Source organism: Labeo rohita, chromosome 8, assembly GCF_022985175.1.
Source record: "Labeo rohita strain BAU-BD-2019 chromosome 8, IGBB_LRoh.1.0, whole genome shotgun sequence".
NCBI classification, from domain to species: domain Eukaryota; kingdom Metazoa; phylum Chordata; class Actinopteri; order Cypriniformes; family Cyprinidae; genus Labeo; species Labeo rohita.
Window position 1 is genome coordinate 34,536,039 of NC_066876.1, and position 27,124 is coordinate 34,563,162.

The following is a 27,124-nucleotide window of genomic DNA, read 5'->3' on the forward strand; positions in this document are numbered from 1 at the left end:
GGTATTTCGTCATTTTAATGACTTCAAAACTTTGTCTTCAAGAGATTGTCATTTGGCTTCATCTTCTCTCCACGCTTCTCTCTCATGTTATTAGAAAAGACACTGAATTGTGCTGGTTGTACAGTTGTGTGTCAAACAATGGATCAATCTTATATCTCACTCTACCTCAGCCTGTTTCTCAGAATCACCTGAACATCCGTTTTTAACACACTCTTTCCCATTCACCACTGCTGATTCTGACTGTGCTTCATTTACAGACATCAAAACATTTGATTTTAATTGGCTCTCAGTGGAGACTCCGTTGGTGATCTTTGACTGTTGTTCCTCCTCCTCACTTTCGTTTTTTGTGGCACAATCACCATTATGCAGATGGGACTCGATCTGGCCGTTCGTGTTTGAGTGGTCGGGTTTCTCAGAAGAGTCAGTTTCCGATGACTGACTTTCTGCATTTCCGTCTGTGGCCTCTTGTTTGTGTTCCCCATTCGCTGTGGCCTCCTCAGTAATCTCTCCGTTACTGGTCTGCAGCTCTGAAGCTTCTTCCTCATTGGTCGTTTTGGAGTTCTCCAGTTTAGCTTTTTCAGCTTCTGCAGCTTTCTTCTCTTTCAGCCTCTCTTTGAACTCCATCATTTTTGTTCTTAAGCAATGATAAAAACACTGATTTATTCAGCTGTTTCCATAAACTAAAAATACACCATATACAGAATCTGAATCTGAAAATTCCGCAGAAAATGAATGCAATTTGTTCACAAAATTTTACACCTTTCCAGAAGTGTTTTTGTTGTTTATTTTTTGTTTTGCCTTATGAACTCTTTCAAAATGTAATTATAAGTAACAATAATAGTAACTCCCACTAACAAGCAAAGATACATTTTCCATTCCAAATTCTGATTACCATACTGCAGAAATAATTATAAAAATATTTATATTTATTTTTTATTTTATTTATTTATTTATTTGTAGGTTTTTTTTTTTCTCAAACATGAAAATAGATTTTTTGGGTGATGTTTTACTGTTGTTGTTGTTTTAATTTCTGTTTGTTGATTTATTTATATTTATTTATTTATTTATTTTTGTTAACGTCACATGTTTCTGAATTTCAAAGTAGTAAAATCCTGAAAGTCTTTTACCTGTATGAAGTCTTCAGTATGGCATTGACCAGAGCAAGCTGCTCCAGTGTGGTTTCTTGAGTGGGAACCAAACCCTGAAAAACAGCTCATGTTTAACAAAAAACTGCAAGTCTTTACATGTCAGCTTCATTACACAGCAGTATCAAGTTGTGCTTACCTCAGGCGGTGTATCACAGAGCTCCGCGCCTCCCTGACGAATTGACCGTTCTACACGCACGGCCTGCTGGGTAATGTTCCGCAGGAAGTCAGAGCTGCATTTGGTTTGAGGATGATCTTCACCCCACTGTTGCACCACATAAACACACTTAGAACATGCTCATTTATTCAAAGCAAAAACTCATCACATGAACACAAAATCTGACCTTGTTCTGGAAGATGCTGTGAGCTTCCTTTTCATGATTCATGCCTCCTCTGTAGTCTCCAGCCACGCACAGTCTCTGCGCCAGCAGATGGTGCCTGCCAAACAATCAAAAATTACCTCAAGCAACTTTAAACAGACAGGTAACATAATTCATTTAAATGAGTTTGATTACATGGGCTCTGATCCAAACCATGATGAGCTGCCTCGGTGTCTAATTATGCAGTTACCTTTAAGATCACCAAAACTAAACTACACTTAAACTCCCTTAATTAGAAGTAACTAATTATATATTTTTTTTGGTCATTAAGGCGATAATATAGCGATAGTAGAGTCATTTACAAAAGCTCCGAACGCAGCTCAACCAATCAGAATTAAGGACCAGAACTATCCGTTTTATAATTTATATGATTTAATTTGAAATTATGCATTTGCAGTGTTTTTACTATTTTATTGTACATAATTGGTCAGGGTTTTATTAACTGGCATAATGGCGTTCCAGAAATTTAATTTGTGGCAAATACAAAATGCATTATTATATAAGAATCTAATGAGAAATAAAATGTGAACAAAAACCCAAAGTAAAACTGCTGAATGCATTGTGGTTTTAGTATTAAATGTTAAGAAAATAATGTCACAATGCAAATAAATAAATATATTTTAAAAAAAAAAAAATGGCTACAAAGCACATACAAATAGTGCAGTAAAAAACATACAAATATTTTAACCTGTAGCATATCTGTGCATTTATTATTCCGTGTTGGGGGGGGGGGGATTAATAATGAATGAAAAAAAGAAAATCTTTTTTTTTATATATATATACAAACACACACACACACACAGTCTGGTTTATTATCCTTGTGGGGACTCTCCATAGGTGCAATGGTTTTTACACTCTCCACACTGTATTTTCTATCCCCTTACCCTAACCCTACCCCTAAACCTAACCCTTACAGAAAACTTTCTGCATTTTTACTTTCTCAAAAAAACTAATTCTGTATGATTTATAAGCTTTTGTACCCATGGGGACCTCAATTTAGGTCCCCACAGTGACACTAGTCGCCATGAGTCTGTGTGTATTCAGGTTTAGGTCCCCACAAGGATATAAAAACAATATATATATATATATATATATATATATATATATATATATACACACATACATAGACAGACACTGTAGTATTATTAGTAATATTAATATTGTCTCTCTCTCTCTCTCTCTCTCTCTATATATATATATATATATTTATTTATTTATTTATTTTTTAATAATTAATTTATTTATTTTAACTGACAATTCCTTAAACTCATCCACCTTTTTGGATGTTTTTGGGGTTTGTTTTGCGCATTACAATGCATTATGTGATTGTCTTGTTCATGAAGTATATTTGTGATTCTGCCATTTATTTGGTCTAAAATTGGTTTCAAATGGAAGTAAAAGTGTGCAACTATTATGCCTAAAAGTTGTCTATAACATGGTAAGACACACCAATTTGCAATATCAAGATGCAAAATGAGCTTTTGTACAGCTAAAAATAGCTGGACACGGATGAGACTGGAAGCCTAACGCATAAAATTTACAAATGGCTGTGTGCGTTTTTACAGGAAGAAAAAGGTGGATATAAGCAGCTCAGTAAGGTTTGGAACGTTGGAACAGAGTCTTAGTGCTTGTGGCATCTGAGCAGATTACTGTATGATTTACTATACAGCTCCCTCTGTTTTCTTTTTATGATTAAAGCATCTCGTCTTACATCAGAGCTGTCGTCAGGTCTGTGTCTCCTCTGAAGGAGCTGTTGAGTTTCAGTGCGCTCTGTAGATACTGTAATGACTGCTCTCCCTGAAGAACCAATCCCAGAGAAGCCTGATGGAGAACAAAAAGGAGAAAAAACATTATGAACCAAACCAATATTTCTCTTTGGGATCACTGACAACATGATAATGCACGACAATGTTTACATCAATGACTGCGGTGTAAGGATGATCTGCCCCGTGAACCGTCAGCAGAAGTAGTTTGGCACGATACAGGCAGCGCTGAGCCAGAGCGGTTTCGCCTCCAGCTAACAGATACACTGCCAACAACACCTAGAACAAAAGAGAGAATTGCATCAGACAATGATGATCTCCGTGCATTTTAAAAAGTAGGTCAGTTTGGTTTTGTGACTCACGTATTGCTGAATGGTGTTGGGATGATCGAAACCCAGAACCCTTTCGCTGATGACCACGACCCTCAGCTGCACGCTACGAGCCTACGGGACACAAGAGAGACATTGAGCGGATAATAAACTAACAGGAAACATTCTTAGAACCTTAGCTAACAGTCTGGAATGTTTAACAAACATTCTTTCAGTAATGTTAATACAATGTTTGTTCAAAGTTATTTGCACTTTAATAACATTAAAATGTTAGCACAAAAACATTACAGCAGAGGAAAAAAACATTACTAAAATGTAATTAGCAGTGCAACGGATTACAGTTACATTTATTTTGTAATTAAATTAGGTAATGGCGTTACATGTAACTAGTTATTCCCCAACACTTCACATAACAAAGAAAAAAAATTGCTAAATATATGCACTGCATAACATATATTTATTATATTTTTAACCTGTTGTACACATTATTTAATGTATATTTGAAAAAAATCAAATTTTTAATCACAGTCAAATTTAAATGGTTATATTTTAACAATGCATGAATAAATCAGTATAAATTCATATAAAAAGTGCATTATGTGACATTTTTAAATACAGTTTTCGAGTGTTTATTCATGAATAAATTTAACTAAAAAATGTATTATTAAAGCAATCTAAAACAAACATTTTGATGCACCAAATAATATATATTTATTAATTTATTATTATTTACTTTATTATTATTGAATAAAATCAAGTTATCATCACAGTCACCATTTAAATGATTATAATTTAACAATAAATGAATAAATCAGTACAAATAGTTATAAAAAAAGTGTGTCATGTGACTTTTGACGTACAGTTTTTTGTCTGAGTGTTCATTAATTAATAAATTTAATGAACTAATTTATAATTCAGCAAACGTCAGTTTTAGTTTTGGTTTTTTGGTTAAAAAAAAAACAAACTATGATGCACCAAATAATATATATTTATTAATGTATTATTATTTACTGGTAATAATAATAATAATAATAATTATTATTATTATTATTGTTTAAAATGTTATATTTTATTATGATTTTTATCATTATTAAATTATTTTAATTCAGCATAAAATTTAAAAATTGTGTTGCACAATTAACAAAAATAAAACATTTGATTTTTAAAAATATTTTTAATAAATGACACTAATATTATTATTATTATTATTATTATTATTATTATTATATTGCATTATTAAACAGATTTCAGTTTTATTTAGACTTATTTGTGCAGCCCAATTTTTTATTTTACATTTAATTACCTTTTTTTCCTCATGCATTTTTATTATTATTATTATTATTGTTGATGTTGTTGTGTATTTTTATTTATAACAAAATATTATTATTATTATTATAAAAAAGTTTTTGGTTTTATTTCAATTAACTGCACAGATCAATTTTTTACATTCAATTAATGAATGAATTATCTGTTTTTCCATCTATTAATAATAATAATAATAATAATTGCTATATTATTATCGTTGTTGTTGTTGTTTATATTTATTTATAACAAAATATTATTATATCTCTAATTATGAAAAAGGATTTTGGTTTTAATTCGATTAACTGCACAGATTAACATTAATTAATTATCTGTTTTTCCATCTAATAATAATGATAATAACTGCTATATTATTATTATTATTATTATAAAATATAAAATGTATACATTTTCTTTTCTTTTTTTTTTTGACTGACTAAAAAAAATGTTTTCAAGAAGTAAATATTTGCTTGGTTAATTCTATAGCTTACTTCAATTACTTCAAAAGCTTACTTGATCTAGCTGTGACATGATTTGACCTAAATGACAATGACCTAAAAGGTCCTATTACACAAAACGCTTTCTTTTAAAGCCACTGGGCAGGAAGACACACCCTAGGCAGTAAACTCAAACTCACCTCAGTGGGATGGCCCTGTACATAGGCCACTTTTGCCAGCAGACTAAGACAATGGCAGGCTTCAGGGTGAAGGTCATCGCACACACGACTGAAGAGATACGTCGCTTCTTTCAGCTGCTCGTACGCCTGCTCCAGTAACCCTATGGACAGAACACGGTCAGGCGAAGCTCTTCACACATGATCAGTTACTGCACACGGGGTCATGAATACCTTTCTGAAGACTGTTCTGAGCCGCCTTGAACATCCGTGTGGCGTCGCTGGTTGTCATGGTTATGTGCTTGACGACGGGCAGAATGTTGAGCACGTCATCAGGAGAGATGGGCGCTTTGTTACGGTTGTCGAGAACGTATTCTCTGAGACGGAGCTGTGGGATGTTTACAGACCAACCAATAAGAATGTATTCTCTATGACAAAGGCAAAAAAGTCACAGCACAGACACCCTACAAGACATCAACAGCTGGTATCTGGGCGGTCTGACCATTCTTGCGCACCAAAGCTGAATTTATTTGATCAAAAATACAGTAAATATTGCAAAATATTATTGCCATTTAAAATAACTCTTTTCTATTTTAAAATATTTTAAAATGTAATTTATTTTTGTGATTTAAAGGTAAATTTTCAGCATCATTACTCCAGTGTCACATTTAGAAATCATTCTAATATCCTGATTTTGCTCAAGAAACATTTCTTATTATTGTAAGTACTGAACACAGTTGTGATTTTTTGTGGAAACTGGGACATTTATGTTTTTATGATGCTCTGATGAACGGAAAAGAACATAATTTATTTCAAATAGAAATATTTTGTAACATTATAAATGTTTTTACTGTCACTTCTGATCAATTTATTTAATCTTTGTTGGATAAAAAAAAAAAAAATATTTAAAAAAAAAAATCGTACTCCTGATCAAATATGCTTGTTCAATATATTTTGTTATTAATATTTATTATTATTATAATTAATTACTAATCTCATCTTATTTATTTTTATAATTGGTGCTTTTCTTTCCTACTTATATATACTAAATAAGTCTGTACATTGATAATGATTATAGTGTCATTTCTAGGACACTTTGGCAAAAAAAAAAAACTTTGATAAATAAATAAATAAATAAATAAGGGCTGTCAAACGATTAAACATTCAAAATAAAAGTCTGAGTTTGCCTAAAATATGTGTGTGTGCTGTGTAATTATTATGTATATATAAATATAAACACATTATTGTATATATTTAAGAAATATTTACAAGTATATGTATTTATTATATTTTTATAGAATTTATATTATATATAAATAAAATATTTTGTACATAACATATTTCTCTTAAATATATACATTAATTTTTGTATTTATATATACACAATTACACACAGTACACACACATTTATTAGACAAACTCAAGCTTTCATTCTGAATTTGATTAAATCACAATTAATTGTTTGACAGCCCTAAAATAAATAAATTCATTCATTCATTTTGAAACTAGTTTCAGTCGATTTTACATAGTCACAAGTCTTGCTTGTTTGTATTTCTAATTATTTTACTGTTAAACCTCAGAGATTAACCTGCTAGCAAAATTATTGCATGCAATCATGACAAACATTAGCTACCAAACATGCTGCTGGTTCAACACACTACCTGAATGCCAATCTTCAAGCACATCTCTCTCAACAAGGATATCTTCTGGAGTCCATACTGCTCTACTAGATGGTCCACATTTGACCTGTAAACATATTACTTTATGAAGACGCAACTACAGGGTGTATGAGACACATGTAAAGGTTAAAATTTCTAGAGTGGATGATCTTCACTCACCCTAGTCCTTCTTTAAGTCTGTATGTTTCTTGAGCATCCTGACAGATCAGACTCCACAGTTCATTCCCGCTGAGAGCGGTCCACGTCGTGCTGTCGGAAACCCCGCCTCCTCCACGGCCACGCCTCTTGGAGCGCTTCTTAGACTCCTCCCCATTTGATGCGGCACTGAAGTGGGGAACCAACAGGCAGCAGAGGAAATGACTCGCTGCTGCTGACAGGTTTGACGTCTCCACTCCCTAAACAACACAAAAGAAACCATTTTCATTTCTTGAATCAATTTTATTCAAAGTAATAACATAACTTTGTTTACAGATTAACTAAGTGAAAAGAAATACCTGAATGTAGCCACTGAAGAACCGCTGTGCACAGCGCACTACGATCTCTGCGAATGCCAACCTCTGAAAGAGACGGTAAGATGTGATTAAGACGCTTCCTTAACTTAAAATCTCCCCGGATATAATGAATTTTAAAACTATTTACCGTGATGTGTCTCAGTTGATGTTTGCGATCTGATTGGCTGATGGACAAGATCAGGTGACCTAGATAGCGAAGGTTTATGCCTTTCTGATGGAGAGCTTGTCGTAAAGAAGCACCATCTATCGGTACGTCAGTGCCGTGAATGCAGTCGTTCATCTGAAATGACATTTATTTGATCAAAACAGATTTAAACAGTAATACTGTGAAATACTATTACCATTTCAAAAAACTGTTTTCTGTTATATATACTAAAACAAGTATGTATATTTGTTCTCTGTTAATAAATAGATTTTTTTCATGACACCTTGGAAATAAAATAAAATATTTTTTTTCATAAATTTTATAAACAAGTTTCAGTGAATTTCATATACTTCATATTTATCAAGAAATGTTTCTTTTATTATTATTATTATTATTATTATTATTATTATTATTATTATTATTATAAGTACTGCACACAGTTGTGCTTTTTTGTGGAAATCTGACAGTTAATTTTCCAGGATTCTTTGATGAATGGAAAATTCAAAAGAACTGTTTATTTAAAATATAAATATTTTTTAACATTATAAATGTCTTTACTGTCACTTTGGATCAATTTAATGAATCTTTGCTGAAACACATTCTTTAAAAAATCTGACTGACTCTTGATCAAACATGCTTTTTCAATATATTTTGTTAAAAGATGCAATACATTTTGCTGAGATATTAATATTTTATTTAAATTATTATTATTAATTTCATCTTATTAATTTTTATATTTGGTGCTTTTCATTCCTAGTTATATATACTAAAATAATTCTTTATTGATAAATAGTTTTTTCATGACACCTTGGTTAAAATAAAATAAAACAACATAAAATAAAATAAAACATTTTTAAGCTAGTTTCAGTCAATTTCATATCCTTAATGTTTTTTGTGGAAACAGTGATACATTCATTTTCAGGATTTTTTGACAGAAAAAAAACAAGATTTATTTGAAATATAAATCTTTTGTAGCATTTTATCATTTTAATGCATCCTCCAAGTTTTTCAACAAAATTATACTGAACCCAAAATTTTAAACGGTAGTCTATAAAAACACAAAATACACTCACAAATTCTGGTATCCGGTCGTTTATGATAAAAGATGCCGCTTCCTTCAATAATCTCTTCTGTAGCTCCACGGCATCATTGTCTGAGCTGGGAAACTGCACACCTACCCAAATTTACAGAAAACAATATTTAAATTCTCAAACAAAATTGCTAGGCTGTCAAGGCTGTTACAAATGCTAGGCAGGAATATTATGTTGGCTTTTTAGCCTAATTCTTTGGCAACATCTTATATATACTATATAGAAAAGTCAATCAAGTATGCATTATGGCAGAAACATACAAAAAATTAGTCAAATCCCATTAAAAACTGAATATTTAACTTTTTATTATTATGTATTTAGTATTATGCGTTTATGCGTTTATTATGCGTTTATGACACTGCATTACATTGCATTGCATTAAATTCAAATTATTGCATTGCACTGCATTAAATCCATTTTGTTTTATTGCATTGCATTTTAAATTATTGCATTGCATGAAAAATCCATTGTGTCCATTTTACATTTCAAACATTTCAAATCTCCCATGTGCTTCAAAATGAGTCACTTAATAGGTTCACTTTCACTAAATATTGCCTAAGCAGACAATATAGAGCAAGGAAACTTATTAGGGTTTGGAACAGAGCTTATACAGTGAGTATATGCATGCAGTTTGTTTTAATGTCTATTGAAGTGTTAATTTGAGTATGAGCTTTCCCTGACCTGGGCAGTAGATATTAGGGTTGAAACGCATCTCAAAGATGATGTCACTGAGGGAGCCGACATCTTTGCAAGCTTTTCTGATTGCGTCTACATTCCGAGTGTCAGCTGATAACACAACACAAGAAAAACAAACAAAAAAAAACATACAATTATTGCTGTTAAACAAACTCATCTCAGACACACTGTCCAACAACAGAAAATGAACACTTTCAACTTCAAATTCTCACCAGAATCCATACACTCTTCCACCCCTTTGTTCTCCTCCAAGTAAGCCTTCACTTGCTGGGAGAACTGAGTGTGTCTGAAATATCAAGACAAACCATGTTTAATGTACGCAGATAAACAAACAAAATCTCTAGTTTGTAGGTTTAAATGTAAAGTGTCTAAGTTAAAGGATGTTAAATACTTTCTCATATCCCTGTTTAATATGCAAACTTTTTTTGATCGTTTGAAAAAACGGCATCAATTTGCATATCAGGCATATTTGTTTTGGGGGCGGGGCTATCAGTTTAATCAACCAATGGAAGGACTTAAGAAACAGCAAAACTTAACTGTATTAAATGTGTCTTCTGCAATTAATAAAGAAATAATCTGTCATTTAAAAATCATTTATTGTCAACATAGAAAGCAGTGTTATTTTAGTATTATTTATATAGACCAAATTTGAGTAGACATCATAGTGACGTCACTTGCAGCTGCGTGCACATAGTGGTTGCAGAAAAGCACTGGTAACAGTGAAGGTAAACGGGTAAAATCCATAGAATAAGTGCCTTTTGATGTCAAAATCGTAATGCAAATAATTTTTATAGAATACTGTCATCAAAGACACCATTTGAAGCTAAATGCAGACGTTTAAACAGACATACTATGGATGAAGACTGATATGATTACTCTACTTTTAAAGCATAAATTTGATTTAAACAATAGATCTACATAATATTCACATATGCTGTTTATAGGGGACGTATTGTATTAGCCCTACAGTTACAGCATGACATATTATTTAAACCTATTACTATTAACATTTTTACATAACATTTTTTTATTTTATCTCACAATTCTGATTTTTTTTTCTCACAAATGCAAGTTTATATCTCCTAATTCAGACTTTAGAACTCGATTTAACAAAACTAGTGAGTTTGTTAATTCTGAGGGGAAAAAGCCAGAAGTGTGGGATATAAACTCTGAGCCAAGGGGAAAAGAGAGAATGACGAGTTGTGCGATATAATCTCGGAATTGCAAAAATAAAGTCAGAATTTTGAAATATAAAATCAAATTTACCCATGTTTATTATTTTATTCCATACCTCCATACACTGCCACTTGAACCGCCCACAATCTGTAAGACTATCCCACTATCTAACGTCAATTTCGTTGAATAACAGTGCTTATCGCTGGGTGACACATTCTTGTAATATGTGAATAACATTTTGAAAATGACATCTAATCAATATAATCTATACTCTTTTTAAATCTATGTATTTTGTACCGTATCCATGTAATTCTCTAGCCGTAAAGGCTATCTCCCTCTTTTAGTAATCTTTTTAACTTATTAGTTTGTTTATTTTAAATATTGTTATTAAGGTTTAGTTTCTATTGATTTCACTTTTAGTTTTTATTTTATTTCCAGTTACTTAGTAATTTTAGTGCTTCAACTTAAACTAAACAAAAAAAAAAAAAAAAAAAGAGATGCTAGAAACATTTTCCATCTAATGTTTATATTTTATTTCATTTTTAATGCAATCAATATACAAATAATGTTTATTTTTTAGTAGCAAGAAAACTGATTCATTGTCAACATAGAAAGCAGTGCTATTTTAGTATTATTTATATACTAGTACTATTTTAAATTAGCTTTTATTTTTATACTTTTAGGTTTAATTTTAATTTTAGATACTTTTTTTGGAATTCTGTTATTTTAAAATTGTTATTGTTTAGGTTTAGTTTATTTTTTTAATTTATTTTTGTTAGTTCAGTCTTTGCTTTTATTCATTTTATTCATTTATTTATTTTTAGTGCTTAAATGAACTAAAACGAAAATTAGTATGTTAGAAAACATTTCTATTATAAACTAAAAACCATTATAAACTATAAACTAAATCTAACATTTCTATTTTATTTTAGTTTCCTTTCAATTAACAAAAAAACAAAACAAAAAAAATCACTTTAGTTTCATTGTAACCATGGTAGAAAAATTATTAAAATATTAATTATTTAATATATTAAATTAAATTTATTTTGTAGCAGCAGTCCTACAAACCAAAACACTGGCTCAACCAATGGCATGAACTTGGGGGCAGGGCTACCTGTGTGATCAACCAATGAAAACACTTGGGAAACCTGTTAAAACTCACTTGTGTTGAATGAACGCCTTCACTAGCTCGGGCCGCAATCGACACAAAACGTGAGGGTACCGTCTGGGAAAACTCCCTTCTGTTTCTGCTCCTCCTTCTTCTTTTCCTCCTTCTGCTTCTTCTCCTTCTTCTACATAAAAGTTGGCATCAGCAGGCATAGTACGATACACATCCAGCAGGTAATACCGACCATCGGCCCCCAGCATCCCCTGGGCATCAATAGAGGTGAAGAGGGGCAACTGATGCCCGGTCGGCCCCAGAACCGCATGTCTTTGTAGAGAAAGAGCCTTTGCGGACTGAGCCAGCAGCTCTAGGAGTTTTCGTCTCGATGGGTTTTCCAATGGTCCTGCGCTGTAGCCGTATAAAAGGCCATTAGGAACTTCGGCCTGCTCGGGGGCCTGAATACCCGGTGCCAGGCCCTGCGCGGACAGCCGAACGCCGCGGTAGTCGGCCAACGCGGTGGGGATGGTGTGCAGGTTTTGGAGGTCTCCGTCCAGGTCGCTGTAAGCCTGAACACATCGCAGTTCGAGGCGCTGAGCAGCTCTGTGACTCCGTTCTCCTCCCAGCCACTGGTCTCTTTGTGCCGGCATACTCATGAACACGCCGCCGCATAAGAAAGCCGGGTCCTCGTTAGAACCGTTGAATGAGTCAACACAACCATCCATCACCTTCTCTGCTGCCTGAGCAACAGCCCACACAAAAGCGCTGTTCACCTGCACAAACACACAATGCAGGGTAAGTGGTGTAAATTATGGAAACTATGTTTTTTCATGCAATGCAATGTAAGAAAAGGAACAAGAGAGAGAAAACCTTTCTCTCTTAGACCTGATGTAACTTGCTTTTTTTTTATTTCCTTTTTGTTTTTTTTTTTAAATATTAATAGATGATTAATAACCATTAATACAGTAGTACATTTTATTTTATTTCATTTTATATTATCTTATTTTCATTACTACTGTTTTTGAGGGGGAACATGCAGTTTACATGCACGAACAGGTAAAGAAACATAAGAAGTGGTGTAAAAGCTACTTGGACACTGGTTTAACTAATATAAAATGCAATGCAATTTAATGCAATGTGATGCAATTTAATGCGATGCAATGCCACGCAATGCAATGCAATGCACGCAATGCAATGCAATGCAATGCAATGCAAAGCAAAGCAAATAAAATAAAATAAAATAAAATAAAATAAAATAAAATAAAATAATGGTGTAAAAGCTACTTGGTCACAATGGTTTTCCATGCAATGCAATGCAATAATTTAAAATGCAACGCAATGCAGTGCAGTTTATAAAAAAATAAAAAATAAATAAAATAAAATAAAATAAAATAATAAAACAATGGTGTAAAAGCTAATTGGACACAATGGATTTTCCATGCAATGCAATGCAATAATTTAAAATGCAATGCAATGCAATAATTTAAAATGCAACGCAATGCAGTGCAGTTTATAAAAAATAAATAAATAAATAAAATAAAATAAAATAAAATAATTAAAACAATGGTGTAAAAGCTAATTGGACACAATGGATTTTTCATGCAATGCAATGCAATATTAAAAATGTAATGCAATGCAATGCAATGAAATGAAATAATGGTGTAAAAGCTACTTGGACACGATGGTTTTCCATGGAATGCAATGCAACAATTTAATATGCAACGCAATGCAGTGCAATTTAATGCAATGCAATGCAATGCAATGCAATGCAATGCAATTCAAAAAATCAAAATCAAAATCAAAATCAAAAATAAAATAAATATATATTTTGTAAACATTTAATGATGACAAATAATTCTGTTGAATCAGCTTTCTGAACTGGTTCACTAAACCATGTGAACAAACTGATTCAGTAACGGAACTGGACTTTCGATTTTTGATCATTCTTTATAATATAACAGAGACAAACAGCAATGTAGACGCTTACTGCTTTACTTTACTGAGAACAGCTAAGCTACTGTCACACAACTGGTGAATGCAGTTGAGTTAAACAATACTGTTGAGATGTTTAGATGTGTCTGTGTGGTCTGTTTAGTTTGTATTTACTTAATTATACTGTGAGGACAAAGTAGTCTCCTTAAGTTTGATAATTGCACAACAACAACATTTTCAAAGGTAAGATTGATTCATAAATAAAGCAATACACTAAAGGTTTTATGGGTTTGAGTTTAGTTTAGTCTGTAGTAATAATGAGCTTTATATGGAAATAGTAGAAGTCTGTGCTTTGTCTTTATGTGGATATCTAGGCAAATGTGTGCTCAGACCTGCAGTAATGCTCTGTCCCTCTGAAGTCTCTCCTCCAGACTCCTCTGAGGAAGATCTCTGGCTGCTTGAAGTTCCTTATTCCAGTCAGCAGCCTAAAACACAAAGCAGAACATGTGAATGACACACACACACACACACACAGAGTCAGGTAGGAGGACAAAACCATGTGCAGAGGAGAAAAGACAGGTACAGAGAGAATCTAATGTGAATGAGACTGAGGAACATTATCTTCTTCAGCGTGACAAATATCAAGACACAAAAGAGAAACAAGTTTTTGGAAAACCTTCCAATCCAAAATAGAACAATCACAAATTGTATCATTGTATAAAGAATGTCATTATGAGCATGTCTAACCCTGTTGATGTTAATAGAACTTACTTATTTAATTTATTTTCTTCATTAAATATTAATATTAATTTATCAAATTGATTTTTTACATATAACATTAAGGTTTATTTCATTTTATATGACATTATTTTCATTAATTAACTGAGTGAATCTCATGAAAACACTCCAATACATCACTCCATAATCAAAAGAATAATAACATTTTGTATAAACACATTAAGATTTGATTTATTTATTTATTTATATATTGTGTGACACTATGACATTGTAAATCACAATAAAGCACAAAAATTATTATTACAGCAAAGAATTAAGAGGTTTTACTTTGGAGTTCCTTAAAACTTAGTTCCTTAATGATGATTTTCATAACAGTAATACTGTTATGCTAAAAATGCTAAATAATTTTCTTAATTTTTTTTTAATATTAACACTGATTTAAAAAAAAATAATATTAATGTTAAATAATATTACATTATATTTTATTTTATATTATTTTCATTAACTAATTGAGTGAATCTCATTAAAACACTCCAATACTACACTCCATAATCAAAATAATAATAATAATAATAATAATATTTTTGTATAATTTAAAACATATTTTAGCAGCATTACATTTTTTTTAAACTTACATATTTTATTTGATTTATTTTCGTCTTTAAATACTATTACTAATCATTCAATTTACTATTATATAATATACTTTACTTTACATATTTTATTTGATTTCTTTTCATCTTTAAATATTAATACTAATTTATAAAAATGTCATATTACATTAAATTTTATTTCATTTTATATTACATTATTTTTTATTAATTAAATGAGAGAATCTCATGAAAACACTCCAATACTTCACTCCATAATCAAAAGTATAATAACATTTTGTATAATATTTATTTATTTGCATATTTTATATATTTCTTGCATTTATTTACCGTTTTCTTAATTATTTTATTTATTTTATTTAAATATTAACATTGATAATAATTAATATTTATATTAAATAGTATTACATTATATTTCAGGTAATTTTAAATTATTTTCTTTAAATGAATGAGTGAATCTCATGAAAACACACCAATACTTCACTCCATAAAAGAATAATAATAATATTTTGTATAAATAATTTAAAACCTATTTTGACATTATTTTCATGACGATAAAGCACAATTTCCCACGAAAAATCTTACAGCAATGCATTCATAGGTTTACTTTTGAGTTTTAATCCTAATTGTGCTTTTTATAACTTTTTATAAATCGGCTGATGTTAATATAATTAACTTTTTTTTTATTTGCTTTCTTTTTTTAAATATTAATTTTAATTATGAAATGTTTAAATTAATATTTAATTATTATTATTATTTATTTATTTATTTATTTTTACTGTTGATGTTGTTTACTGTCATGTCAATAAAGACCTTTGCATTTGAGCACTGAAACAGATGAGTGCGGGACAGGTGTGTACCCGTGCGTTGATGTCCTGATCCAGACCCAGCCTGCCGCTGAAACTGGATTTGTGCGAGTGAAGTGAGGAGAAGCCCAGCCAGCTAAGTGTGCGGTACGGAGTGGACAGAGACTCCTCAGCAGGCAGAGACGGCCTGAATGGACAAAGATGCTCAATAAATTATACCGACACACATGTAAGAGATAACTGTGAAAGTGTGTGTGGCTTACCTGTGCCGCAGTGTGCTCAGGTTGTGTTTGAACTGTGGGCTGATGTGGGACAGCAGGTCGGTCAGACAGTGGAACACCGGAGTCGACTGAGCAGGACGAGGGTCAAACACTTCGAGGGTCGATCTAAAACACAAAAATGCAAGAATACATTTTTGCACAGCTAATATGCAAACAGTAATTACCATAGAAGGCAAAAGCACACACATCCTTCACTCAAGTAGAAGTACAGATACTCATGTTTAAAAATACTCTGGTAAAAGTAGAAAAAATAATAAAATACTGACACATTAATACAATTCAAATTCAGTTCAAACTTATTTGTATAGCGCTTTTCACGATACATATCGTTGCAAAGCAGCTTTACACCAAATTGACATAATACAAAATAACTTACATTTAAAATTTGTTAGCTAATGAATGTATTAAGGCTGAACAACCACCATGTAGAACAGGACCAGACTGAGACAAAATGTCAGGCTGGGAAATCTCACACTCATCCAGGCCATCCCATACACCCACAACAAATTCTGAAACCATGGACCACCCTATTATTTTTTTTTTTTGTATGGCCATCACATTTAAATAAATATTTAAAACCTTAGGTTGGGCCCGTGCAAAATAAGAAAAAGGCTCTCTCTTGAACTTTTCCTTTTCAATCTTTTCATTTTCCATGATATCTCTCTGCATCTCACTTTGTGTGTGTTTGCTTTTTCCACTAATTGTCTTGTAGCTGTCACATTTCCCATGTTACGAGCAGAACTGTCTCCACCTTGTTGCAAAACAACCACCTCATTGTATTTTATTTGCAGTAACAATTTTTTTAAGTTTAATTTAAAGTATCACATTATGACCAGGTGTTGTTGTTTCATCTTAAAATGGCTTAAATACAATAGATTTCAGAAAACTATATTTTCTAAATTGCCTAAATGTCAAAATTAGTACAATAATGATTACATCATGACAATATCTTTACAGAAAAATCCTAATACTGAACATGTTATTGCATTACCATGAGTCATATTTTTCTCTTAGCAAAATTAACCATGGGTATTACAGTAAAAGTATAGTAACCATGTTTTTTGTTGTTGTTGTTTTTGCGGATTGATTACAATCTTTTAATTTACAACCGTAGTTTTACTACACACATCATGATTAGACTATGGTTAGTGTAACAAAATCATGGTTCATTTGTGGTTACCATGGTTTAACTATAGTAACCACGGATTTTGGTTTAAATTTTGGTAAGGGTTGTGTTGTTATCTGCTCCAGCTCCTCTGAAGGCATTACAAAATGATGTTTTATGACATTTGTTTGCTAAACTACTACTGTACCTTTACAGTAGATAATAATGATGTCCTTTAGCATTGAGCATTTTGAGTGATGACGATCATTTAGTTTAGTTTCGTTTATAGTACTACTGCTGTAGTTTTGTCTTTGTTTACTTATTTAAGCATTAAACTGCTAGCAGCTCTTAGCAGCCTGTTTACAACTGACTTGCACTTGAAGTCCTGAACACTTGCAATGAATACTCTGACAGAAACCGTTTGGCAGAGAGAGACGCGCGACCCGATTCACGTTGCCAGCCAGAGATTTGTTATCGAATGGCGGTTGCTGATTAAATGGTGATTGCACCAAATGCTGATTAAAGCTAAAGTAACCAGCCTGGTTTGAAAATGTAAGAAGTAGAAAGTACAGATATTTGTGTAAAAATGTAAGGAGCAAAAGTGAAACGTAGTGATACCAGAAAAATCTACTTAAGTACATTAACAAAGTGTTTGTACCTTGTTACTTCCCATCTCTGGTAATTACAGTAATGTATCCACATGTTCCAGATGTTTTAATTCTACTGTGGGAGTAAGTGGTTCTGAATTTAGCAATGCAGAGAGTCTTACCTGTTCATGTAAAATCCACGTGGGCAGGAAGTGATGTCACACTGCTTGCCCTCCAGAGTGTGGACACTGAGGTACAGTAAGTCACCTTGCAGCTTCCGGAAACCTGGGGGAGGGTTCCAGCAGCTGACTGACAGGTCGAGCAGGAAACTGGGAGCCTGTAAGAGAAGCGGTTTGAGGGTGAAAAACCAGGCCAAACGCCTGAAGGTTTATTTGTGTGTATTTGACATACTTCGCTGTGTGTGTTGTTGGTGGGCAACAGGGTCGTCAGAGGAGGATGTTCTGAAGCTCCAGGCAGAATGTAGGCAGGAGGGGGCGGGGCTTCAGCAGACTGCTCTGTCTTACTATTGGCTCGTTTGTTCTTTGATGAGTGCAGAGTGGGAGGGGCTTCTAATACACAGAAAACACATCAAATTGAGTCTCATTGCCATGGGCTTAAAAAATCATTAATGCATTTTTAATTACTTAGAGGCAATACTGAATGAAAGCACTTTTATGTGTTTTATGATTACATTAATTCACAAAGACAGGAAGTTATTAAGATGGATCAGTGTTGTTACTGTTAACTAAATATGACAAAAGCACATAAAATTAAAAATACTGAAAATAAAATGTAAAATATGTATGTAAAATAAAATAAAATAAAATATTAGAAGAAAAATGTACTTTTAAAAACCTTGAATGCAAATTAGAAATGTTGCCTTGGTTAATAAATGAAATAAGTTTAGTACCAAAACTGCAAAAATTACAAGTTAATTTACAAAAAGGACAAATGACAAAAACACATAAAAAAAAAAACTAAAAAATATGAAAAAATAAAATAAAGTAATCAAGATTTTGAATCAGATAATTGAATCAGTGTTGTTACTGTTACTAAATTTTTTTCTGTAATTGAAAAAATAAAATAAAATAAAATAAAATAAAATAAAATATTAGAAGAAAAACTAACATTTAAAAACCTTGAATACAAATTAGAAATGTTGCCTTGGTTACTAAATGAAATAGGTTTAGTACCAAAACTGCAATAATTAAAACAGGAATAAAATGCAAGTTAAATAGAAACATGACAAATGACAAAAACACATAAAAAAATCAAGATTTTGAATCAGATAATTGAATCAGTGTTGTTACTGTTACTACAATTAATCTGTAACTGAAAAATAAAATCAAATATAAATTAGAAATGTTATCTTGTTTACTAAATGAAATAAGTTTAGTACTAAAATTACTCAAAATAAGACAGAAATAAATATAAAGTTAAATAGAAACATGACAAATGACAAAAGCAAGTGACAATGTGATTATTAAAACTGAAAATATTCCAAATAAAAAGTAAATATGTAAATATGTATATACATACATATATATATATATATATATATATAGATAGATAGATAGATAGATAGATGGATGTATATGTATGTGTATGTATATGTATGTGCATATATATGTATATACATACATATTTACTTTTTATTTGGAATAAAATAAAAAGTACATATAACTTTGAACCTACCATATATACACACACACACACACACACATATATACATACTATAATAATGTAGAAATTCGAGTTACACATAAGAAGTTATGTAATACAACATAATTATATCAGTCAACATAATTAATAATTATATCAGCAGAACTCAACAGCAATTTAAATGTACTAGAGTGTATTTCTCACCGGATGTTTGGGTGAGTGTGTTCAATACAGTGGGTGATCGGCCCTCCATCAAGGCGTCCTGGGGTCTGACAGTTTTCAGCATCTCCTGCACACGTGCCAGATGTGCCTGTGCCGATCGAGGTGAGTACGGCTCTATAATACACACACACACACACACACACACACACAAGCTTCATGATACCAAAACCAGGCCTCTTCCCAGCTCCATTGATCTGTTGGATTTCAAGGCGTCTCATCTTGTAAAACTATGATTTATCCAGTGAGCAATAACATCGTCTATTCTATTATATATTTTCCCACACTGCTCATAATGAGTGCCATGTGACTCACTTGGCAGAGAGAAAGGATTCATTAATTTGCCATCAAACGGTTTGCAATGAAATCAAGAAGTTGCAAAACCAGTATAGCAAAAAAAACACTGATCCCTGTGAAAATGAACACTAATGTTGCTACATTTTAGAACATTTTTAGAACATGGTGGCTGGTTTCTAGCTGATCCAAGTTGATTGACCAGCCCAAACTGGCTAGGTTGGAAGACCACCTTGGACTCAACAAACCAGTTACCAGCTGGTCATTCTCACTGAAGGTGGTCAAACTTGTTTTGGTTTGAGGGAACTGGTCAAGACGGAGTATCAGCTGAAGGGGGGATGGTCGGGCTGAGCCAGTAAACCAGCTTGGACCAGCAATAAACCACACGGTTCCCACACTTTTTATGCATGTGAACTTCCATGATCTTTCTAGTGGTTTATGATTACTGAATGAGCTAAAAGTACTGGATTAAATACTGGAGTTGAAAATTTTATTTTATTTTATTTTTAATTATGTATAAATACATTTATAAAAATGTTAGAGTATTTTTACAGGAAAATAATAAAACAAAATAAAATAAAATAAAATAAAAACTTTTAAAGCATTTTATTTCATATAATTTTGTTTAATTTAATTTTACTTTATTTTGTTTTATTTTATTTTATTTTATTTTATTTTTAGTAAAACTAACTAACTTTAATTCCCAAGTAATCTTGTTTTAAGTATGTTAAGGTATTTTTACAGGATAATTAAAAAAAAAAAAAAGCTTGCACTGTGACAAACTTTAAGTTTCATTTTATTTAGGAAAATAAAACAAAACAAAACAAAATAAAACAAAATAAAATAAAATAAAATAAAATAAAGCATTAAAGCATTTTTTGTTTTATATTAGTATAAAAATACCTTAACATCCTTAATACAAGATACAATCACTTGGAAATTAAAATAAGTTCATTTTGCTAAAAATAAAATAAAATAAAATAAAATAAAATAAAATAAAATACTTAAAAGTTATTACTTGTAATATGTTATAAGAAATATGTTACTAAATATGTACTGAAATTACTAAAACTACAAATGAAAAAAAAAAAAATCAAGCTAAATAGAAACACAAAAAAAGATTAAATGAAAAACATTAAATAAAAACTGAAAAAAGCCTAATTTGAACTATTACTTAAATACTATGTCTACAGTATATTCTAGTATTTTTTTAATAAAAAAAAAAGCATAACGATTCAAGAATGAGTCTGTGACCCAGTTCAACTGATTCATTAAAACTCATATAGATTCACATATAGATTCACTCACAAATCAGACATTTTATATGGCTTGTGAACGAGTTGCACTGTAAATCTGAGCAATATCTAGCCAACAAATTGTTTTACAATTATAAAAATGTATATTCACCATAGAAACTTTGGTGAATTATACAATTTTATTCTTTCAGTGATCTTTTCAGGCTTAAAAAAAATAATGTCCCTAGTATTTCCCATTTTTTCTGACTCTGGAAACTTTAAAACCACATGTTCTTTACTAAACAACCTGGATTTTAGAACATTGTAGAAGACCTAGAACATTGTCCCTAATGGTTTTCCAGCTCAGCCAGGTTGGACAAGCAGCTAAAAACCAGCAGCATATCACAAACACATATAGTTTAATCTAGATTTACCACCAAATATCCTCATATACATGTATAACATAATATAGGCTTTTAGAAGTGCACAAAAGGAAGGTCTTGTGGTTTACCTTCCACTAGACGGAGAGTGACTCCAGCTTTGAAGCCCTTGACGTCCTGGAGCTCCATCATGGGGTCGAGGGTCACACCTGAATGGGCCAGAGCGATGGACGTGCGCGGCGCCACCTCTTCTTTGCCCAGAATGGTCATGATGGCATCCTGGACCAGCCAGAATCCATGAACCTGCACAGAAAACATAATCAGCAAAGACACACTCCTTACATTAATGGATGACATGTGCTTTGCATCTTTTGATGTTGACAGACATATTTGAAAAAATGTGAGGTCACACCACCCCAAAAACTCACTTCATTTGTGCATGTTACGATGGAAGCTCACCTGCAGCTCAAACGGTTCGACACCTGCACCTTGAATCTTCACTGGAAATGATCCATCGTCATCTTTCTTGCTTCCAGTAGATTTTTTCCCATTGGCTGAACTGGAGACATCTGCGGAGTGAAGGGGGTCAAATATGAGCGGATTCTTCACTTTGAGCTCAAAAATGTGCTTCAAGCCAAAACAAAAGTTACATAAGAGAGTTAGGAAATCTGTTCAAATGTCACAAAAGCAACTGAAGAAAGAGGGTTTTCCATCCCAGAATCCACTAACACAATAGTACCATGGAATTGCCATGTTTTTCTAGGCACGCTGCCACGGCATTAAAATCTTTTAGGTACTTTAGGGACTTTTTCATAGTGCAAAAAACTACATTCAAAAAATTTTTTTTTTCTTGTAAAAACATCCTTAGATAAAATTACATGGGAATGAAATCTTAACAAAAGAACTTTACAATAAAATAATAATTAAAAATAAATAAATAAATAAATAAATAAACTTACTACCTAAAAAATAAAACTAATTTTTGTTGCAATGCAATAAACAATTAAGCATTTTTTTAAGTATATATAAAAATATTTTAATAACCTTCAAAATAAGATAAAATTACTTCTTATAAATGTTGTTATAAACTGTTATAAATATTGACCCAAGATAGTTTTTCTTTTCTTTTTTGTATCTATCTTTTTTTTTGGTTTTAAGCATTTTAATTTTTTGAGTAAACAGTTGGGGGGGGGTGGATTAGTTATTTTTAATTAAAATAAATAAATAAACATAAAATAAAAATTACAAAGTTTTGTCACAGTGCAGTAAACTATTTTTAAAGCTTTTTTTATCTTCCTGTAAAAATAAAATGTTTTAACATCCTTAAAACAAGATACAGTTAATTGTGAAACAAAACTGTTACAACATAAATTAATAATAATAATAATAATAATAGGCCCAAGATTTTTTAATAAAAACCAAATTAAATAAGCTAAAATAAAATAAAATAAAAAAATAATAAAATAAAATAACCTTAAGAACTAAAAAATAAAACTTACTAATTTTGTATCACAATGCAATAAAAATTAAGCATTTTCTTAAAATGTATATAAAAATTAAAATATTTTAACATCCTTTAAAACAAGACACAATTACAATAAATTGTAAAAACAAAATAATAATAATAATACTTAGAGAGCAAAATTGTTATAAAAAATTAAGACCAAAGATTTGCTTATTTTTTCTGTTTTTATCTCTTCTACTTGTTTTAAATATTTTCACATTTTTTAGTAAAAAGTTTTGGGGGAAAATGCCAATAAGGTAAGAAAAATTTATTTAAACATAATTTAGTTAGTTTTAATAAAAATAAATACAAATAAAACTTACGAACTATTTTTTTTTTATCTTCCTGTAAAAAATTAAATATTTTAACATCCTCTAGCTTTTCTTCTTAATTTAAATAGTTTTAAGTAATATTTTTAATAAAAGAATAATTAAAGTTTTTGAACAACAATTTGGTTCAAAATTTATTTTGTAAAAAAAAAAAAAATAAAAAAAAAATATTTTGTAAAAAAAAAAAAAAAAAAATACAATCACAATTTCTATTAGTTTACAAAACTAATTTTGAGCATTTAAGGCTTTAGATTTTATAGGCTGATGAGAAACAAATTCAGTCCCATGTGTCCAAAATTTTGACAGGTAGTGTATATGAAATTACTACCAGTATTGCTATTTGATATGATAAAGCCATTATAACGGTCACATGAATGTGATTGAAATCACATAAAACCTTTTCATTTACAATCCATTAGAGTCACAGCTGTGAGTCTCTCTTGTTGGATTTGTAGGCAAATCTAAGATCTCTTATAACAGCAAGACTCGGCTTGATACGGCATGAGCTTGTCCAGACATCTTCCAAACTTCCCTCTGGCTAGCGAGAGCGGATAACAGGCGCTGGATGACTAGCAATTACTAGTACTAACACACCACACTCCCTCACTGACAGCAGATGCTTTCTCTACTGTTTCTTTCTGAGACTCGTCTGCACATTTAAGAAGAAAAAAAAAAACTCCAGATTTGAGCTGGGAATTCTCTCACAAACATCAAACACAACCAAACACCAGTTGATTATGTCCCGGAAGGCTTTGAGGATGAGATGCATCATGGTTCTTCAGCACAAAGACTATTGTTCAAGACACGGGTCACGTGGACTTCATAGGTCATAGCAAAGCTTAACCTTTTGTGAAATCACATTTCATCTGTGGTTTAGCAGAAATGCATTTAATCTTGGTCAAATGTGTTAAATGGAACTGGGTGTCTATCACTGAAACAAAAATAGCCTATTTAAGACAGAATGGTTTTGGCACGTGTAGAATTTAATGAATGACAGGCATTTCAATTTTGCGGAAATCGGCTGATCCTTCCGTGACCACAAAGTCTGTATGGACTTGTCAGTCCATTTGAAGATAACTAAAAATAAGCTTTTAACTAGACAGAACTAGACATTTAGCAGATGCTTGGACAATTCACCTAGAATAACCTGAGGTTTAGCATCTTGATCAAGCTGAGAGATCTGGAACCGGAAAAATTGGCATAAATAAAGTTCTGTACCACACCCTGTGATTGCTTATTAATATTTCAGCTAATTTGACTGATCTTTTAGCTGTAGAAAGATTTTTCCAATATGGAAAAATGAAATATATAGCACATATAAAGACATTTAAAATTTCATTGTCCTAAATAAAAACCAATTGTCCTAAAAATAGGCTTTTTATTTTATTTATTTATTTTTTTTTTTTGAGGAGCAAAAATGTAATTCTGATTACCAAAATGTAAAAATAAATAAATAAATAAATAAAAATAAAAATCAATTCCAAAAAAAAAAAAAAAAAAAACCTAAAATAATAATAATTTTATTTATATATACATATATAACAAATGTGTGTTTTAACAAATAAAACACATATTTAATTTCAGTGATTACTCACAATGATAGTATTTGTAAACCAAATAAATCCTAATTTAATCATTGTAATTACTGTAATGTTTAAAAATGTCTAACAAATATGAAAATTATGAAATTTACAAAAATCAGCTTATAATTGTCGTGAGAATAGTGTTGCAATGCAATGCTATGCAAATAAAAAAAATATCATTCTCATCACTAAAATGTTTAGTTATCTGCATATATAAAATGATGAGATGTATTTGTACTAAAAAGATAATACATTTTATTTCATTTTACTAAAAAACAAATAATAATAAATAATATGGAAATTAAATTAAAAGTAAAATTAAAATTAAAATTAAAAAAATAATTAAATTAAAACCTACAGATTTTTGTCACAGTGGAATAATTTTTTTTTTTTTAAGCATTTTTTATTTTAGTCTTTCTCTAAAAATATATTTTAACAGTCATAAGATACAATTACTTGGAAAGCAAAAAAAGAGGCCTTTGTTTCCTCCTTTCTGTTTTTATCTTTCTTTTCTTCACGTTTTAAGTGAGTGGAAAAAATGGCAATAAGGTAAGAAAAACTTAATCTTAAAGCAAAAACTTAAAAATTTAAAGATAATAAAATACAAATTGTGGGGAGGAAAAAAAAAAAAAAAGAATTTTTTTTAAAAAGTGCCAAAAAAAAAAAAAGTTTAGTACTTTTTTGGTGTTTTTATGTAAAAAATAAAATTAAAAATAAGTAATTAAGAAAACATGCACATTCCAGTCTACTCTCAGATCAGCTCATGCAGGATTCAAACCTACAGCCTTTCAGTTTCCACCACAGATCTTAACCACTACACCAAGGGATGATTTAATATGTTGATTTTCCTCAGAAAAGTGGTTTAAGTAGCACATAAATTTACGCCACCCACACACCACCCCTCAATAACGAGCGCCTCGAGAGGGACGCGATCATGACAAGTTAAAATGATGGTGACATGCATTTGCCCCGAGAGTAACACGCTCCTAATGAAAGACAGGAATGTCTCCGATCCTCGCGCTGGCCCGACGCCATGAGGAATCTCTCAGATCAGCCTCTTCAGTTTAACACGTGTGTTTGTAAATGCAGGAAAGAACCACAGAAGTGAATCAGTAGACAGACAAATATATCAGGAGGTCAAAGGTGAAGTCTGCTATTTGTTTTGCAGAAAGAGAGTGAAAGTTTCATTCTAAAGTGCAACACCATAAACATAATCCTAAGCGTGTTTTAACGCACGTAATGCAAGCAGTGCTCACTGTGCGCATGCAAGTTTTCACACAAACAGCAAAAGAAAGCCTGAGCCAAAGCAATGAGAAAACAGCAGGAAGAAGTTGAGAGAGGGAGGAGACTGGAATGAATCAGAGCAACTCAACTCTTACCCATAGCTCTCTTCTCTCCGTTTCCTTTCTTCGCCGTGTCCCTCATTTCTTCTCTGGTTTTCTCTCTCTGGCTGCTGGTTTTCTCTTCGATTCGGGACGCTCGTGTTGTTTTGCGAAGTGTGTTCGGAGAGCTGTCAGGTGTGACTGACCCAACACGTCTTTTTAGTTTGTCATTCCCTCGGCCGGCCACTCCCTCCAGCGCTGGCAGTGCTTCCTCTCCTCCCACTCCCTCTCGGTCTACAGCAGGCATGTTTGACTGGGCGTGACGCTTCTCTCCATTTTGCGAGAGATCAGTGAGCGTTACCCTCCCCCTCTGACTTCCCTCAGGGCAGGGAGGGATCCTGCACACACACACACACACACACACTTACACACACATTTAAGTGCATCTCAACAACCATATCAAATGCATACAGCACAAAGTGATCATATAAGTGCATGAAATAATACAACACACAAATAAAATTAAGCCAGTGTGAGTTTTTGGCATGTAAAGTTGTTTTCATTGCAGTTGAGTGCATTTAACCTCCAAATTCTCATGTAGTG

At 31.6% G+C, this 27,124-nt stretch overlaps 1 protein-coding gene across 1 annotated transcript; it reads right to left on the reverse strand.

Moving 5' to 3' along the window:
* Positions 1-26,855, reverse strand: si:ch211-166a6.5 (clustered mitochondria protein homolog). Its single transcript, XM_051117901.1, has 26 exons — positions 26,579-26,855; positions 22,243-22,352; positions 21,915-22,086; positions 19,860-19,991; positions 18,405-18,562; positions 18,176-18,330; positions 16,284-16,406; positions 16,075-16,207; positions 14,258-14,350; positions 11,994-12,706; positions 9,868-9,941; positions 9,641-9,745; positions 8,942-9,042; positions 7,851-8,003; positions 7,706-7,768; positions 7,371-7,606; positions 7,194-7,278; positions 5,767-5,920; positions 5,557-5,696; positions 3,651-3,731; positions 3,442-3,567; positions 3,237-3,346; positions 1,490-1,583; positions 1,285-1,410; positions 1,128-1,201; positions 1-634 (listed from the first exon to the last, which is right to left on the reverse strand). The coding sequence occupies exons 1-26, from the start codon at positions 26,826-26,828 to the stop codon at positions 157-159; spliced, it is 4,239 nt and encodes a 1,412-aa protein (XP_050973858.1). The 5' UTR covers positions 26,829-26,855; the 3' UTR covers positions 1-156.
* Positions 26,856-27,124: the final 269 nt, after the last annotated feature.